The following is a 15,162-nucleotide window of genomic DNA, read 5'->3' as shown; positions in this document are numbered from 1 at the left end:
TTCAAAAACGAGCACATAGCAATCGTATAATCTGGTGTCTACAAACCTTTGGCCACATGGTGTAAGAATTTGCGAACAAACAATGTCATTTGAATAATGAATAATTAGGCAAATGTTTCTTTCTGTCTTTCTTTCTAGCAGGAAAGTTTAAACAAGAGAAAAAAAGGAACTGTTTCTAGATGATGTGTGACGATTGTACTGTGTGCTGACTGCCCCATTTAGCTCCACAGAGGTATTATTGCACCTAGTGGTCAAACATCAGAACTGCAACAATCACTAATATATAGAGGCCCATTGAGGCAGGATTGAAGCTGCCCCAGTCTCACTGTATAAACAAGCAAAAGAGCAACAAAATGATCATCTGGCAGAATCAGTTTCAAAATACTCAGCAATTAGCAAATAATCAGCCAATATTTATTTTCCACTAATCCCTTACTTAAACCGGACGACTTCATTTATATTTCTATTTGATTAAAAGTATAAAATTCTTGGTTTTTTTTTTTTTAACACACACACGCTCTCATCAGAACCGTAGGTTTACACTCGTAGTCTCGGCATTATTTCTTATTCAACTATTTTTTGCATTTTTATTAAAAAACAAATTCAATGTAGTGAGAAACAGTATGATTTTCTGATATGTAGTGGAAACTTTTCCAACAATTAAAATATTTTGATAAAATACACAAACTTTATTTTACAAAAAAAATTTGTGTTCAATATGGTAATTAAATTTTTTTATATTTAATACATTTTATATTTAATAAATCTATTAATTTGGAGTGCCAAATGAGCAACAGCCGATGCACCTTCTACTTTTTTTTATTATAATTATACATTTTCGAAAAATAAGAAAAAAGACGTTGTTTCAAACATTAGAACGCCTCCACAACACCCAACATTATGTGTTTGCAAAAAAATTCCAGATCTATTCTTTATATTCTCCAGGGTTCGTCTCTTCCTGCGTTTTTCTCTTGTGTTTTTGCTCGAGAGAGAACGGACGTACCCTCGACACACCCAGTTGTAAACATATGAGCGGGAGAGCGTTGTTGAAGTCGTGTGCTATCGCTAGCCAAGGTTTCCTTTCTTCATATTCTGCTCAGAAAAAAAAAACCTCAGACATGCCAAGTGAAAACCAACTCCAGTCAAAAAAAAAAAAAAAAAAAAAAAAAAGGATTTTTTTCTTTTTTAGAAATAAGTGAGAAAGGCGGAATAAATACAATATAGCCTCAGGAAGCCGGACACTCGAGTGGAGACGATGATGAAAAGAATGAGAGTTTTTGTGGACTTTTCTCTTTGTGGTGTGTGTGTGTGTGTGTGTGTGTGTGTGTGTGTGTGTGTGTGTGTGTGTGTAGTTTGAGAAGTTTCTCTCTTAACTTGGGCGTGAACAATTTTTGAACGATCCTAAAAATAAATCCAAGGCTGTGTTTAGGCTCAGGGTGGAAACGTGGACTTCTGAGTCGGAAGCAAGAGACAGACGTCTAGCCGATAGACAGACATCCAGACGTAGGTCTATCTCTGCATTCTGATACCAAGTTATTTAATCAGTGGAATAGCAAATCTGGGACTTTTTTTTGTTTGATTTTACACAGGGCAAATGTGCAGATGACCGTCTGACCGTCCTCAGGAAGCTCCTTAAGCTCTGTGTTTAATTATAAACAGCACGGCCGCCAAACGGGATTCGAGTAATCACAACCAAATGTGGAGCAACACGGGGCAACAGCAACAAAAAAAAGCAAAGCAAAGCGACACCAAATGGAGGAGGGGGACGAAACCTTTTGTCAGAACTTTTGGCACCAGGTTTTCCCACTTGCCTTTAAATAAATATCGCGTCAAGATCCTCCTCCTCCTCCTCCTCCTCCTCCTCTTCCTCTTCTAAGATCATGACTCAAGTCCTAAAATAAACTAAGCACTCAGGAACAGAAGTCCAAAATACACCAGCAAGAAAAAAAAAAAAAGATATAAATATATTTATTTAAATAAAAATATCTTTCCCAGCCAAGACGAGATCGAGGCAGCAGTGTCAACTTCCTGTCAACCTACACGTCCTGAAAAAACAACAAAAAAACAGGCAAGTCCAGGATCCAGGAGCTTAGGAACTTACCATCCTGTTGTGCTGTAGTCCGAAACGCCCAGACGGTCAGGGTGTGTCCGATAAATCATACAAGATTGGTCTCTCTAAATCGCAGCATGAGGCCTTTATCTCCCTCTCTCTCTCTCTCTCTCTCCTTCATGTAGTCTTTCTTTCCGATTTTCTTTTACACTCTTTCTATTTCCATGCAGTCGCTCTGAACTCCCCCCTCTCCGACTTTTCCATTAACACACACGCCGTGGCCAAGTCCCTGCCCCTGAGCCTGGAGGAATTCCCTGGACTCTGCGTACGCCAGCCGCTATTTGCGTCTGCACGAGATCGAGACTTGCCACCGTGCAAAAGAAAAAAGAAAGCAAGAAAAAACGGAGGGAGAAAGAGGGAAAAAAAGCTTAAATTCTGCACCAGTTACAGAGTTAAACCCCCTACCCCCCTCTTTTGCCCCAGTCAGATTTATATACAGGACACACATGTGGAGAGGCCAGGAAGGGGGGGGCTTTCTGTGACCCCTGTCTATATATATATATATATATATATATATATATATATATATATATATATATATATATATATATATATATGTGTGTGTGTGTGTGTGTGTGTGTGTTTGAGACAGAAAAAGGTTCACCCCACACACACAAACACACACACACACACACACACACACACACACACACAAACACACTCTCTCTCTTCTGTTTATTTGCCTGCAAAAGAAAAATCGGCCCAAAACAAAACCCCACGATCTTTTTCCTTTTTATTTTTCTCCTCACGAAAATTCGAAGACTGAAATATAAAAGTAATCACCTGATTCCATTTTAGGGTATGACATTACATAGTGTGTGTGTGTGTGTGTGTGTGTGTGTGTGTGTGTGTGTGTAGTAGTGCGATCTGATATTGTAAGAACGAAACATAGTCATGATGAAAATCGTAATATTTCTAGTGTATTAAATTCTGGTTCGATGTAATATATACTCTAAACTAGCAAAAGTATTGGGACGCGTGACTTGTCCAGCCGTATGTGGTTCTATTCCAAACTTAGACACACACACAGCTGTAAAGGATGACTTCGGAAAGCCAGCTATATGAAGATCTGCTTGCAATGGGATGGAGTGAATGATCTCCTGCTATAGAGCTCCAAACCTATTGAACACCTTTGGGATGAATGTGAACGCTGACTGCAGCCCAGACCTCCTCACCTTCTCACCTTCATCACTACCTGACTTTACTAACACACATCCTTGTGGCTGAATGAATCTTTACAAATCTCTACCTGGAACATCTACCTGAATTAGTGAAGGTTATTATAACAGTAAATTTGAGGCTAAATGTGGAATAAGATGTTCACCTACTTTTTCTGTCTTATGGTCAGGTGTCCACTAACTTTGATCAGTACAGTGTATAAAAGGTTCGTCGTTACATAACCGTCTGTTATCGGAAAAAGCTTCTGGCACTGGAGACTCCTTACATAAAACATCACCATATTAACGTAAGGAGTCTCCAGTGTCAGAACCTTTTTCCGATAACAGACGGTTATGTTCATTCTCGAATTACTGAATTTATATAGATTATATGAACTCTCTCGATGGGGATTAATCATTATTGTTACATCCCCATCGAGAGAGTTCATATATATCTCATATAAATTCCTGAAGTACAATTTTATAGAAAACTTATATTCCTGATCAAAACTCCAGTTGATTTGAAGCAAAATAACTATTCGATTTCTGATTTTCACTCTGGAAACTGAAAGCAGGGATCCACGAAGCATCAGGCGATACACTAATCACTAATCACTAATACTGATAAAAAACTGTGTAAATGACACTCTACATTACCTTTGTGCACAGGATGGGTTCTGCTGAATCAGCTGAAACTAGTTCAAGTGAAGGGAAAATTGTATGAATTGTTTTCCACGTTACAGTTTCTTTCAGCCACAAAAACGCCACTGCTATTATGCAAAGCTGCTGTTCTGAGGACAGAGAGGCAGCAATTGTTCTTCGTGAGCTGCAGATGATGATCGAGGTCAAGCTGATGGTTGAAACAGAGCTGCCTGTGTCAGAGAAGGAGACGGGAAAGTCTTAGGAGGGAAAATTCTTTTATCTGCATGTGGAACATCGCTGTTTAACTGTTTGGAAATTAAAGAAACTTTCGGGTTTGTGGATCTAAACGTTTGAGACAAGAGGCAGGGCACAATGGTTTAGAAGAATGCGCTTGAGCTGGAAGATGTGTACATGAGTGCGGGCGCACACACACACACACACACAAACACACACACACACACACAAACATATATACGAAACACATAAAGACAAAGCACACTCTGTTACTTAAATTTTCTGTCCTCGGGTCCAACACTTTTGTGAACTTCAGTTTGCCTTAAGCTTACTCTCTGATACACACGCACACACACACACACACACACACACACACACACACACACAAACACACACAAACACACACAAAATGCTATCTTGACGCCTGGAGGGCGGCGTGTCTCTGAACACTTGACACGTCACTAGCGACTATAATTGACAGTAGCTAAAAAAAGCTTGTTCATATTCTAGTCAGCTGTCACTGACTGTAAGAGTGTGTGTGTGTGTGTGTGTGTATAGATATAGAATTCATATATTGTAAGAGTTAATAGAACACAGAGATGCCACGTTATAATTACATAGCATTCAGGATCCACCTCCTGGGTCCTAAAGCCTGCTGATTATTGTGTAGCAGGTATGTGAATTTGGTAAAATTCTCAAGACAGTAAAAAAAAACCTGACGCCATTTTTACGACCTTGGTCTACCATCTCATGACACTGGACATCTGCTGTATCGTCACAGTCTCGAAGTTTTTGGTATGTTGAGATGCTTTTCGTCTCACCACCGCTGGAAAGAGTGATTGTTTAAATCGCTCTTATTGCTAGGGTGGTTTGCATTTTGCCCTGATGCTTTTTTTATTCGTCTGTAATTCAAGCTGGAGACTCTTGAAATATTGAGATGCTTTTTTATATTTTCTATAAAGAGCAATTGTTTGCATTTTCGTTGATTTTTTTCTAGTTAAGTCAAGTTTATTTCTATTGCGCTTTTCACAACAGACATTGTCTCAAAGCAGCTTTACAGAATTTAACAGTGATGGTAAATGGTGTGTGTTTATCCCTGATGAGCAGCCATGGCGACTGTGGCAAGGAAAAACTCCCTTAGATGTTATGAGGAAGAAACCTTGAGAGGAACCAGACTCAAAAGGGGAACCTCATCCTCATTTGGGTGACATCAAGAGTGTGATTATAGTCTTTAAACACTACAGAACACTGGAGAGTGAGAACTAACATGAGCACTGGAGTGTGTGATTATGAGTGATGATCTTTCTACAGTCTTCTACAGTCATTATGGTTATAAAACTAGAAGCTACTGAGCAACTCATAAAATAGCTTTTTTTTTTTTTTGCGATCATCACAGATCCAACACCAGCGTCCCCATGCCAGAGCCTTTAAACACTCCAGGAGGTCCAGCGTCCAAACTGTACATGAAGTGGGATCCAATTGGCACTGGTACGCTCTAGATGGTTCAGGATGTTTGCAGGGTCGGCTCTACTTCTTTAAAGGTCTATTTTTCTCATCGATAAGGCATTCCCAGTTACTATGCATTGCACTGATGGTGTTTGTTTTTTGCACCATTTCCAATTATCTAGAGACCTTCAGAGAATCAGAAAACCAACCCATCCGGTCTATAATGCGGATTTTCAGAAAACCTCTTGTTTGTGTTTACTTTGCCACACAGGAAGTTATATATAAAATGTTTGCTCCCAACCTGTGGGGTACAATGCAAACGCAGAAGATGGAGAAGCCTTGGTAAATAGTCGTCATGTGCAATCGCTCAGATCAAATCCGCCTTCAAATGTCATCGGCTCAATACGGGTTTAGCGCTAAGAACCCAGCATGGAACTATTCCAATACATGGAAGACAGGAGCTTGTTTTAACCGAACATCGTGAATGTCATGCTGTTATTTGAAAAATAGCTTTGGGAAAATAAGTGTGAAGAAAAGAAAAACATTTATTAACCAAGGAAACAAATGATGCGGTTTTTGTTAGACCTTTTTTAACTTCTTCTTTTTTTTCGTTTTCTTCTTTTTCTTCTTCTCCTCATTATTATTATTATTATTATTAATATTATATTTTAAATGACATTATGCATGGATTAAATGCAAGGTTTACAAATGGAATTTTAAGCTCAATTTAACATTTAAATACACAATATGGCCAAAATATTGGCAGTATAAGAATTCCACAGACAATTGACACCAAAAGGCTGGAGGCCTGAGATGTTATTGGATGCAGTAGCATTACATTTTATTTTCCCTTCAGCTAGAAGATCCAAACCTGTTCCAGCAAGACAATGCCCTTGTGCACAAAGCCAGCTCCATGAAGATCTGCTTTACATGGGTTGGAGTGAAATATCTCCTGCTATAGAGCTCTGCTAACACCCTTGTGGCTGAATGAATCTGCACAAAACATGTGGAACATCTTCCCAGGAGAGTGGAGCTTATTAACAGCAAATGTTGACCAAATGTGGAATTAGATTTCCAAAAAGCTCATATCAATCATCTTATGGTGAGGTGTCCACAAACGTTTGTCCTTATAGTGTATAGTGTAACTTTGATTAAATAATGTCAATTATGACAATTAATTTCTCTGTGTTCACTGCACGTTACAGAAGAATCCACTTGCCACCGCCAGCAAGCAGTTCCTGACCTCACGCCTGATATTCTAACATTATAATTATTAATATTAATATTATTATTATGCCCAAGATTTACTCCTAAAATCGAAAATCAACCTGAAATTTATTGAAATGCTAATTTTCCTTTATTAATTTACTAAATATATTTTTTGGAACAGTAAATAACAAGCAGGAGAAAGAACGATATCGGGAATTGATGTGTAAACATTTTTTTGTGGAGTTGATGCTTCACATACACTTTATTTCTGTATGTGCACATGGAAAACGAATAAGTAAGTAGATAATGCATAAGTTTGTTTCTTATAATTGTAAGTTTGTGTGAAGGAAAACCTCACTGAGATGATATGAGGAAGAAACCTTGTGAGAAACCAGACTCAAAAGGGAACCTCATGCTCAACACCGAATGTCCATTCATTGCAGTTCCATCATTGTTACCGTGTGCAGTAATTGCCGATTAAATGCAACTTGCGGTTCTGAACCCTTGTAGAAGACTGTTGATATTAATTACTATCCAAATCCATCATCAAAATTCTTGCTCAGATCTCCTGAGAATCATTGAGAAGCTGGAGGATCTCCGCTCGCTTGCGTTCTCACCCGATTTGTGTTGATCCGCTGTACGTCGAGAACGTTAGCGAACGACTGGTGTCAAAATTGACGATTACTTTCTGACCTACTTACGCAACTTTCCGCATCGCTTCCCAAACACATTTCCACGCAGTTCAAATCAACTCGTCTTGATTTCGCTTCGCTCTATGAGACGTCCCATCCTCCGTAATCTGCACCAACCCCAGCACTACAGAATTCCACCCAGCCTCTCGAAACGTTCTCGTAATTACGCCGCGTCACACTTTACGACAATCAGCGCTTGATTGGAGTGAAAGACAGATTGTGAGCCTTTGGCTCCGGATCGGCCGTGAAGGCAGCGGATTACACGGTGCGGCGCGAGACTGAACGACGCCCCTCATTTTCATCTCATAAGTTTAATCACTCTGTGCTGAAGCAGATATGCATTTTATTCTGCTGACAAAACATTACACAAAGAGTCTAAGATAGTTCTTGTGGAAGGTTGGACTGGCTGAAGTTGATGCTGATTAGAAGTTAGGAAAAACATTATACCCTGCATATCTCCTACTCTCCCAATACCCTCCTGGAGTTTATGTGCTTTGGGGGAAGAAGTAGTTTGTACAAGAAGCATTTTGTCTTCTATCTGATGTAAGATTTGTACAGGAAACTACACTATATGGACAAAAGTACTGAGACACCTCACTCTTCTGCTCATATGTGGTTCTTTCATAAACTTTTCTCACAATCGGATGTCTTGGGATGCAGGAGCATGGAATGTTCCCTTCACTTGAACTAGGAGATCCAAACCTGTTCCAGAATGATGAAACAATGCCCCTGTGCACAAAGCCAGCTCCATGAAGATACACTTTACATGGGCTTAAGTGGAAGATCTCCTGCTATAGAGCTCCAACTCTATTAAACACCTTTGGGATGAATCACCCCCTTCAGTACCTGACTTTACTAACACTACTGTACACTTTATTGCCATAAGTTTGCGGACACCTGGTTATACGTATCATATGTGCTTTTTGAGCATCACATTTAGTCTTACAATTCCATCTACTCTTCTGGGAAGATGTTCCACTGGATTCTGGAGTCTGCTTGTGGAGATTTCTGTGGAGATTCATTCAGCTTCAAGGGTGTTTGTAAAGTCAGGTAGTGATGTAGGTGAGGAGGCCTGGGGTTCAGTCAGTGTTCACATTCATCCCAAAGGTGTTAAGTAGGGTTTGAGCTCTATAGCAGGAGATCTTTTACCAAATCCAACCCATGGGAAGCAGATCTGGAGTTGTGCAGGGGCATTGTCATGCTGGAACAGGTTTGGATCTTCTACTGTAAGTCAAGCAGAATTGTGTGCATGTGACTTTGTGGTAACAGTTGAAGGAAGAACCACATAAGCTGGAAAATTCCGGGTACTTTTCATTCAGAAAACGTACATTGGAATTTCCGAATGATAATTAAATAATTATAATACTAATAACTAATGCGTTTCCTATAATCCTTTCAATAAGAGTTTTCTGTATTTGTTGTATCATGTAAAGTTTATTTTATTGTGTGAACCGGGACTTTTTTGCCCCAATACAGTATCTTTCCAAAATCTGCTCCTCCAAGTTCCACCCACGACCCATCCAACAGGGAGGGTTGAGAATAAATCGTGCTTCCTTCTGAGACACGTGAAATCAGTTGAACTGCTGCTTCAATATTCACAATCTTCACCGAACATACAGTGAAGAATGACGTACCACGATGGGGTTAAAACCGTGGGGTTGGTTCCGCTCATGTTCTCCCCACAGCTTCTCATTGAACGACTCGCTTTTCTGAAATGTAGTGGGGTAAAAAGCCAAATATTACCGATTAAAATGTCCTAAATTAAAGGTTTCCTCGAAAAATGAAAATCCGCTGATGAAGTACAGAAAGTTGAAAAATGGACGTATGTACAGTAACGTAATAAATCCGTAATAAAAAACTACTGTCCATCCCCGAGGTCACAGGTTCAGTGTTAATTCATAATGCAAGAAAGGAAATCCTGTTCGAGACTCCCATCCATTACAGGACACCTCATAGACACTTTGAAAGACACATTAAAATGCATATATAAAACTCTAATGCATAACATTAAACGTAGCTCGTTTTTTTTTCTTTTTTTTTTGCTAGTTTGCTAGGAAGAGTCTGGGATGTGACACTGCAGGATCCATGAGTAAGATTTGTACAGATTGGTCTTTGTGCTGCGCGAGCAGAGCTTAACTTTAATCAGCACGGTGAATCTTTAATGTCCACGCTTCGCTACGCATAAAAGGTCCGCCCTGGTACGAATGATTAGGTCCAATCTTCTAACTCGTGATAGTGATAAGACTCGGTGTCTGCACACTTGAAAGAAATGTGTGTGAAAGACCTGCTACCTGCAGAGGTGTGTTTGTGGAGAGTTAAATAAAAATATATAATAAAGTTAAATAAATAAGTTAAATAAAAATATATATATATTCACAGTATCCCACAAAAGTAAGTGCACCCCTCACATTCCAACAACCATTTCAGTATCTTCTAAGGGACAATACTATAGAAATGAAATTATTTGGATATATTATCCTCTAAAAATAACATACAGCCATTATTATCTAAATAACTGGCAACAAAAGTGAGTACACCCTCAGTGATAACAGCTGTATGTCATGTAACCAGGCAAAGTCCCATGTCCTCTTCATCATGTTTATGTTTTTGTCTGCTTGACAGGACCTTACAAATTTGTGCATCTTGTATTTGAGCAGTTAAAATTTGGATCTTTGAGTCCAATTCTCTCATACTGACCACTAGATGTTCCACATGGCACCTCATGGTAAAGAATCTCTGAGGACTTGAGAATTTGAATTGTTGCTCTGCTACATGAGTGCTGCAGCATTGCTTTAGAGGTTGCAGAAGCGAAAGATTCGCTTGTCAGTGTTCAGGCCGTACGCTGCACACTGCAACAAGTCGATTTGCAGGTCGTCGTTTCAAAAGGAAGCCCTCTTCTGAAGCTGCTTACAAGAAAACCTGCAAACAGTTTGCTAAAGAAAACTGTCCAAGAGAATGAATTACTGAAACCATGCCCTGTGGTCTGATGAGACTAAGATAAACTTGTTTGGCTCAGATTATGTCCAGCATGTGTGGTGACGCCCTGGTGAGGAGAACCAAGAAAATTGTGTCTTGCCTACAGTCAAGCATGGTGGTGGTAGCATCATGGTCTGGGGCTGCTTGAGTACTGGGGAGTTGTGGTGTATTAAGGAAAACATGGATTCCAACATGTACTGTAACATTCTGAAGCAGAACATGATACCCTCCCTTCAGAAACCAGGCTGAACAGCAGTTTTCCAATATAATAACAACCCCAAACACACCGGCAAGATGAAACTGCCTTGCTGAGGAAGGTGAAGGTGATGAAGTGGCCAAGTATTTCTCCAGACCTGAACCCCTTTTGAGCACCTGTGGGGATCCTTAAGTGGAAGGTGGAGAAGCTCCATGTGTCGAACATCCAGCAGCTCCGTGACGTCATTATGGAGGAGTGGAAGAGGATCCCAGCAACAACCTGTGCAGCTCTGGTGAATTCCAGGCTCAGGAGGATTAAGGCAGTGCTATATAACACTGGTCCTCACACAAAATATCGACACTTTGGACATGTTTGGACAGTTTTGACATGTTTACTGAGGGTGTACACACTTTTGTTGCCAGTCATCTAGACAATAATGGCTGTTGAGTTATTTTCAGAGGACAGTAAATCTGTACTGCTACACAAACTGCACACTGATACTCTAAAATATATACAAGTATCATTTCTATAGTATTATCCCTTGAGAACATCTAATAAAATGTTTGCTGAAATGTAAATGGTATACTCACTTTTGTGAGATACTGAATATAGATATCATGGACAAGGGCATTATGGATAATGTAGAACAGCAGACTGAATTGTTAAGTGTCCGCAGTTCTAAATGTCCAGTTTATAGCTATTTATAACTCAGGCTAGCGTATGAAAAAATGGTAAATGCTCACAATCAATATTAGGTCTGCTATGACAAATGAGATCAAACATGGATTTGCTGTACCTTAGGAATTCACTGGGAGCAGGAGTCATTTTTTTATGGATGGTTTTACTTACGATGGTTTTACTTACGATGTTTCGATCCTACAATATCAATACCGATACTAAATATTGCAAAAATATTGTACCTTTTGGGCTGCAGGCGAATGTAACAGCCTACGCTCTGACCTGCTCTAGCGCACCAACGCTCGTCCATATGCCCGCTGTGACATACATACCACCTGACCTTTCCCGCCATATGTGGTTCTTCTCCAATCTGTTACCACAATGCTGAAGGCACACAATTGCCTAGGACTAGAACTAGTTTTGACTTTCTAGTTTCGATGGGATCATCAGAACACTTCTTCATCATAAGTCGTGGACTACCTGTATAAAATATACTATTGGATATTAATTTTTATTCCTACCATATAAATATTTAATACATGTTACATTTGATAGAAAGAAATTAAACTCTTCCTGTCTTTAGTTGAATAAAAAACCTGCCTTGGATTCTTTGAACTATATTTACGCTTTCCTTGCGTAAATATTCACTTGTGTGTGTGTGTGTGTGTGTGTGTGTATATATAAATATTTATTTGATTTAAGCTCAAATATGTCTCTGTTTAAAGATCTGCTTAATGAAATGTACCATTTTATTTTATTTCTGATCAAAGGAAAGAAACAGACTCAAAGATTAGTTTATTTTGATGAACAAGATTCAAAGAACCAAGTCACTAAAATAATCCAATCTTTCCATCACTATTTGGCACTCCCATTCGTTGCAGGACATTGCACACATTCATACACCAAATAACTAAACGGCACACTTTTGGCACAAGACACATGAAGGGAATCCATTTGGCTACAAGTAGAACATCTAGAACTCTGATAGAGTGACCTGAAAATGATCACAGTCTGAAATTGAAGTTTTTCATGGACATCGAGGACAATTTTCTGTACAAACGCTTTACCTTTACAAACACCCAAATCTGTAAACAATATAAAGACAACTCTGTCTGCATTAGCATTCCAGGAAAAACGTTTGCTTCTCTGGTGGCATTTAGTGCAAAGTTTGTGATTTATGCATCGACTTCAGGACTTTCCATCGCACCGCAAGGTCAATGTTATGCAAACTGACCAAACATTGCTTCTCAAGTTATTTTCGATGCCTCGCCGCGCAAAGCGTCCATTTTCATCAGCGCCGAAAGCTTCCAGAGAGCCGATTTGATATGGGGTGCTGTCATAATCCCTCAATGATATACATTCTGGCAGCGAGATTACTTCGCTTTTATCTGCCGAGGTGCATAAATCCGGTCTCTGGGCGACAAAAAAACGACAGCAGCAGGGTATGATTATTGCGCTAATACAATTTTCCTTTTGATTCCTATTAAAGCCCTGGCACCTGTCGGATCATCCTCGAATCCTTGGACTTGAAACTTACAAAAACCTCACCCTCAACCTTTTCTCTCCTGTCCTCACCTCCCTCGCCTCGTCTTCTGCTACAGCGAACGCGTTTGGGCAACAACAAACACAATAAGAGAGCGAGAATGAAAAAAATAGATGCTTTTCAGTTTTGTTTCTACAACCCCCCTCCCCCCCTCCATGTATTTATCTTTATTTTCACGCCTGCCGTTTACTTGTGGCTGACTGCGATTTAAAATCACACCCTGACTCCAAATCCTCTGGCATTTGGCCAATAATAGTTTTTGCTTCATGGACTGCTGTCACAGGTTTCGTATACTTCGCTGAGATCTTTCTTGCAGCGTGATGGAGATGGTAAAGGATTCTGTGAGCTCTGTTTTGGGTCAATCAACAAACCAGTCAGAACAGCAACCCGTGCTACATAAATAGCCTCCTCTTTCAGGGAAAACTGACCTCGTATTTCTTTAGATCGATCACCAAACTTTAAGCACACCTTATTGTTTACGAGTTCAGGCTGATAAAGGCTTTTGTGGAATCACGGTGACAGATTTGCACCAAATTTATTCCGACTTGTTCAATTAAAGTGCTTCGATAATGTTGCTGGAGATAATTCTACTTGACGGAGAAGTTCGACGGTTTTTCAAGGCAAGTTAGAAATTATGCTAACGTTCATCCAATTAAATCCCTTCCTCGCTCTTTTTTCTGCAATTTGATTACATTTTTTAATGCCGGATCACGTAATATTTCACAATGCTTTTTTCTTTCTTGTAAGTCTACATGGACTGTGAATCTGATTTTCTCCTTTATCACCAGATTTCCAGGTTGTGTGCAAAAGAGATTTCAGGTCCAGAAAGGCTGCGGTTTGCAAAACTGTTCTATACAGACAGAAGTGAACTTTACACCTATCATACGAGGTGGAATCAAAAGGTTTGAGACTAACGGTGTAACTGGTGCTATTCTGACACACATGCATTACCAAGTCTACGATTTTATCACAGACACCAAATTAAAACAAAGAGCAAACGTGAAATTCTGCATGAAACTGGGCAAATCTGCCACAGAGACATATGCATGACATACGCTTTATCAGTGGCCGGCCGTGCATTTGGTACCTGGGCCTTCAGTGGGGACTTACCCGACTTAATCTATCTTTTAATACCACCACTATCATGCTGCAATTATAGAAACCATCAATACTATACAAAAATGCAATATACAAACCTATATATAAACAATGCATGACATTACAGAGAGAGAGGCATTTCACATATGGAGGATGAATACCATTTTACTAAAGCAACCTCCAAACCTCTACACTACAACAACAACTGTGCCACCTACATCATCTGGAGCACTTCAGAATCATGACAAATCATGATTTCATGACAAAAACATTAGAAATTGTAATAAAATAAACCTATTTACCAGAGATGCATACTCATAATGCATACTCATAATTTGCACCTCTCCCCAGAGGCTGTAATCCAGTGGTACGGCTCGTATTTACTGGTCTGGAAGTGGTGAACAAACCCTTTCCCGGGCTGAGACATGCTAGCTAGCTTCGGGGGTAACCTCTCCTCACTATGTCTAGCTTTTCTTGAAAATTTTTTTTAATAATGTCAGAGACCAAATCAATTTCTCTTCCTCCGTAGGCGTAAAAAAATCTAACTCGGATGTATTAATGTGTGCAGCGCTACACACGTGTTTTACCAGTCAAACTTGGCAGTAACAATTTCCCTCTGACCAACCAATCAGAGGACACTTTGCTGGGCCAGCTGGTGCCCTGTGAGGTGAATATGAAATCTGATTGGTTAAAGAAACAGGCCCGTTAGTAATATTCTTAATGGTCGAAGAGCCTGCAGTACTGATTCTGAAGGCTCTGGGTAGATTAGATTGACATGGCAGCACATAGAGGCTGAAATTTGATTGGACAAAAAATCTAACATCCACATACACGTACAGGAAGCAGTGCAGCCGAGAGAAACGCTACAATGAAGAGAATAAACTGTTGGGAATAAATTAATACAATTTCATGGAACAAATATTAAAATGTAGGTCAGTGCTTCTGATAGTGTTTAGGCCAGCAGAGAAGGCTTTGCTTTCCCTGACAGCCCACCAGTGCGCTTTACATACGGCGACGCTGTGACGAGTTGTTTGAGGTGTTTTGAGCAGTTTGTTCAGCAACTCGTGCATGATACTTGTCGGAGATCAATCCACATGATCTCACTTCCAAACCCACCCTACTCACCAGATTTGGCTTCTGCAGACTGCAGATAAAGATCCATATTCAAGGTAGCTGTTTTA

At 39.8% G+C, this 15,162-nt stretch overlaps 1 protein-coding gene across 4 annotated transcripts in view; it reads right to left on the bottom strand.

Moving 5' to 3' along the window:
* The window catches only part of sgcd (sarcoglycan, delta (dystrophin-associated glycoprotein)), a 170,045-nt gene that overhangs the window by 77,973 nt on the left and 76,910 nt on the right, over window positions 1-15,162 (bottom strand). Inside the window, exon 1 of one of the 4 annotated variants that reach the window (XM_046868468.1) lies at window positions 2,102-2,440. The exons of the other annotated variants lie outside the window; for them this stretch is intronic. Within the exon in view, the coding sequence (XP_046724424.1) occupies window positions 2,102-2,104 (3 nt within the window). The 5' untranslated portion in view covers window positions 2,105-2,440. Of the gene's footprint in view, window positions 1-2,101; window positions 2,441-15,162 lie in introns of those variants that run through there. 4 annotated transcript variants of the gene reach the window in all.

The sequence above is a fragment of the Silurus meridionalis genome, chromosome 15, assembly GCF_014805685.1.
Source record: "Silurus meridionalis isolate SWU-2019-XX chromosome 15, ASM1480568v1, whole genome shotgun sequence".
NCBI classification, from domain to species: domain Eukaryota; kingdom Metazoa; phylum Chordata; class Actinopteri; order Siluriformes; family Siluridae; genus Silurus; species Silurus meridionalis.
Note: the sequence above shows the minus strand (reverse complement) of the source record. Positions and strands in the feature narration are given on the sequence as shown.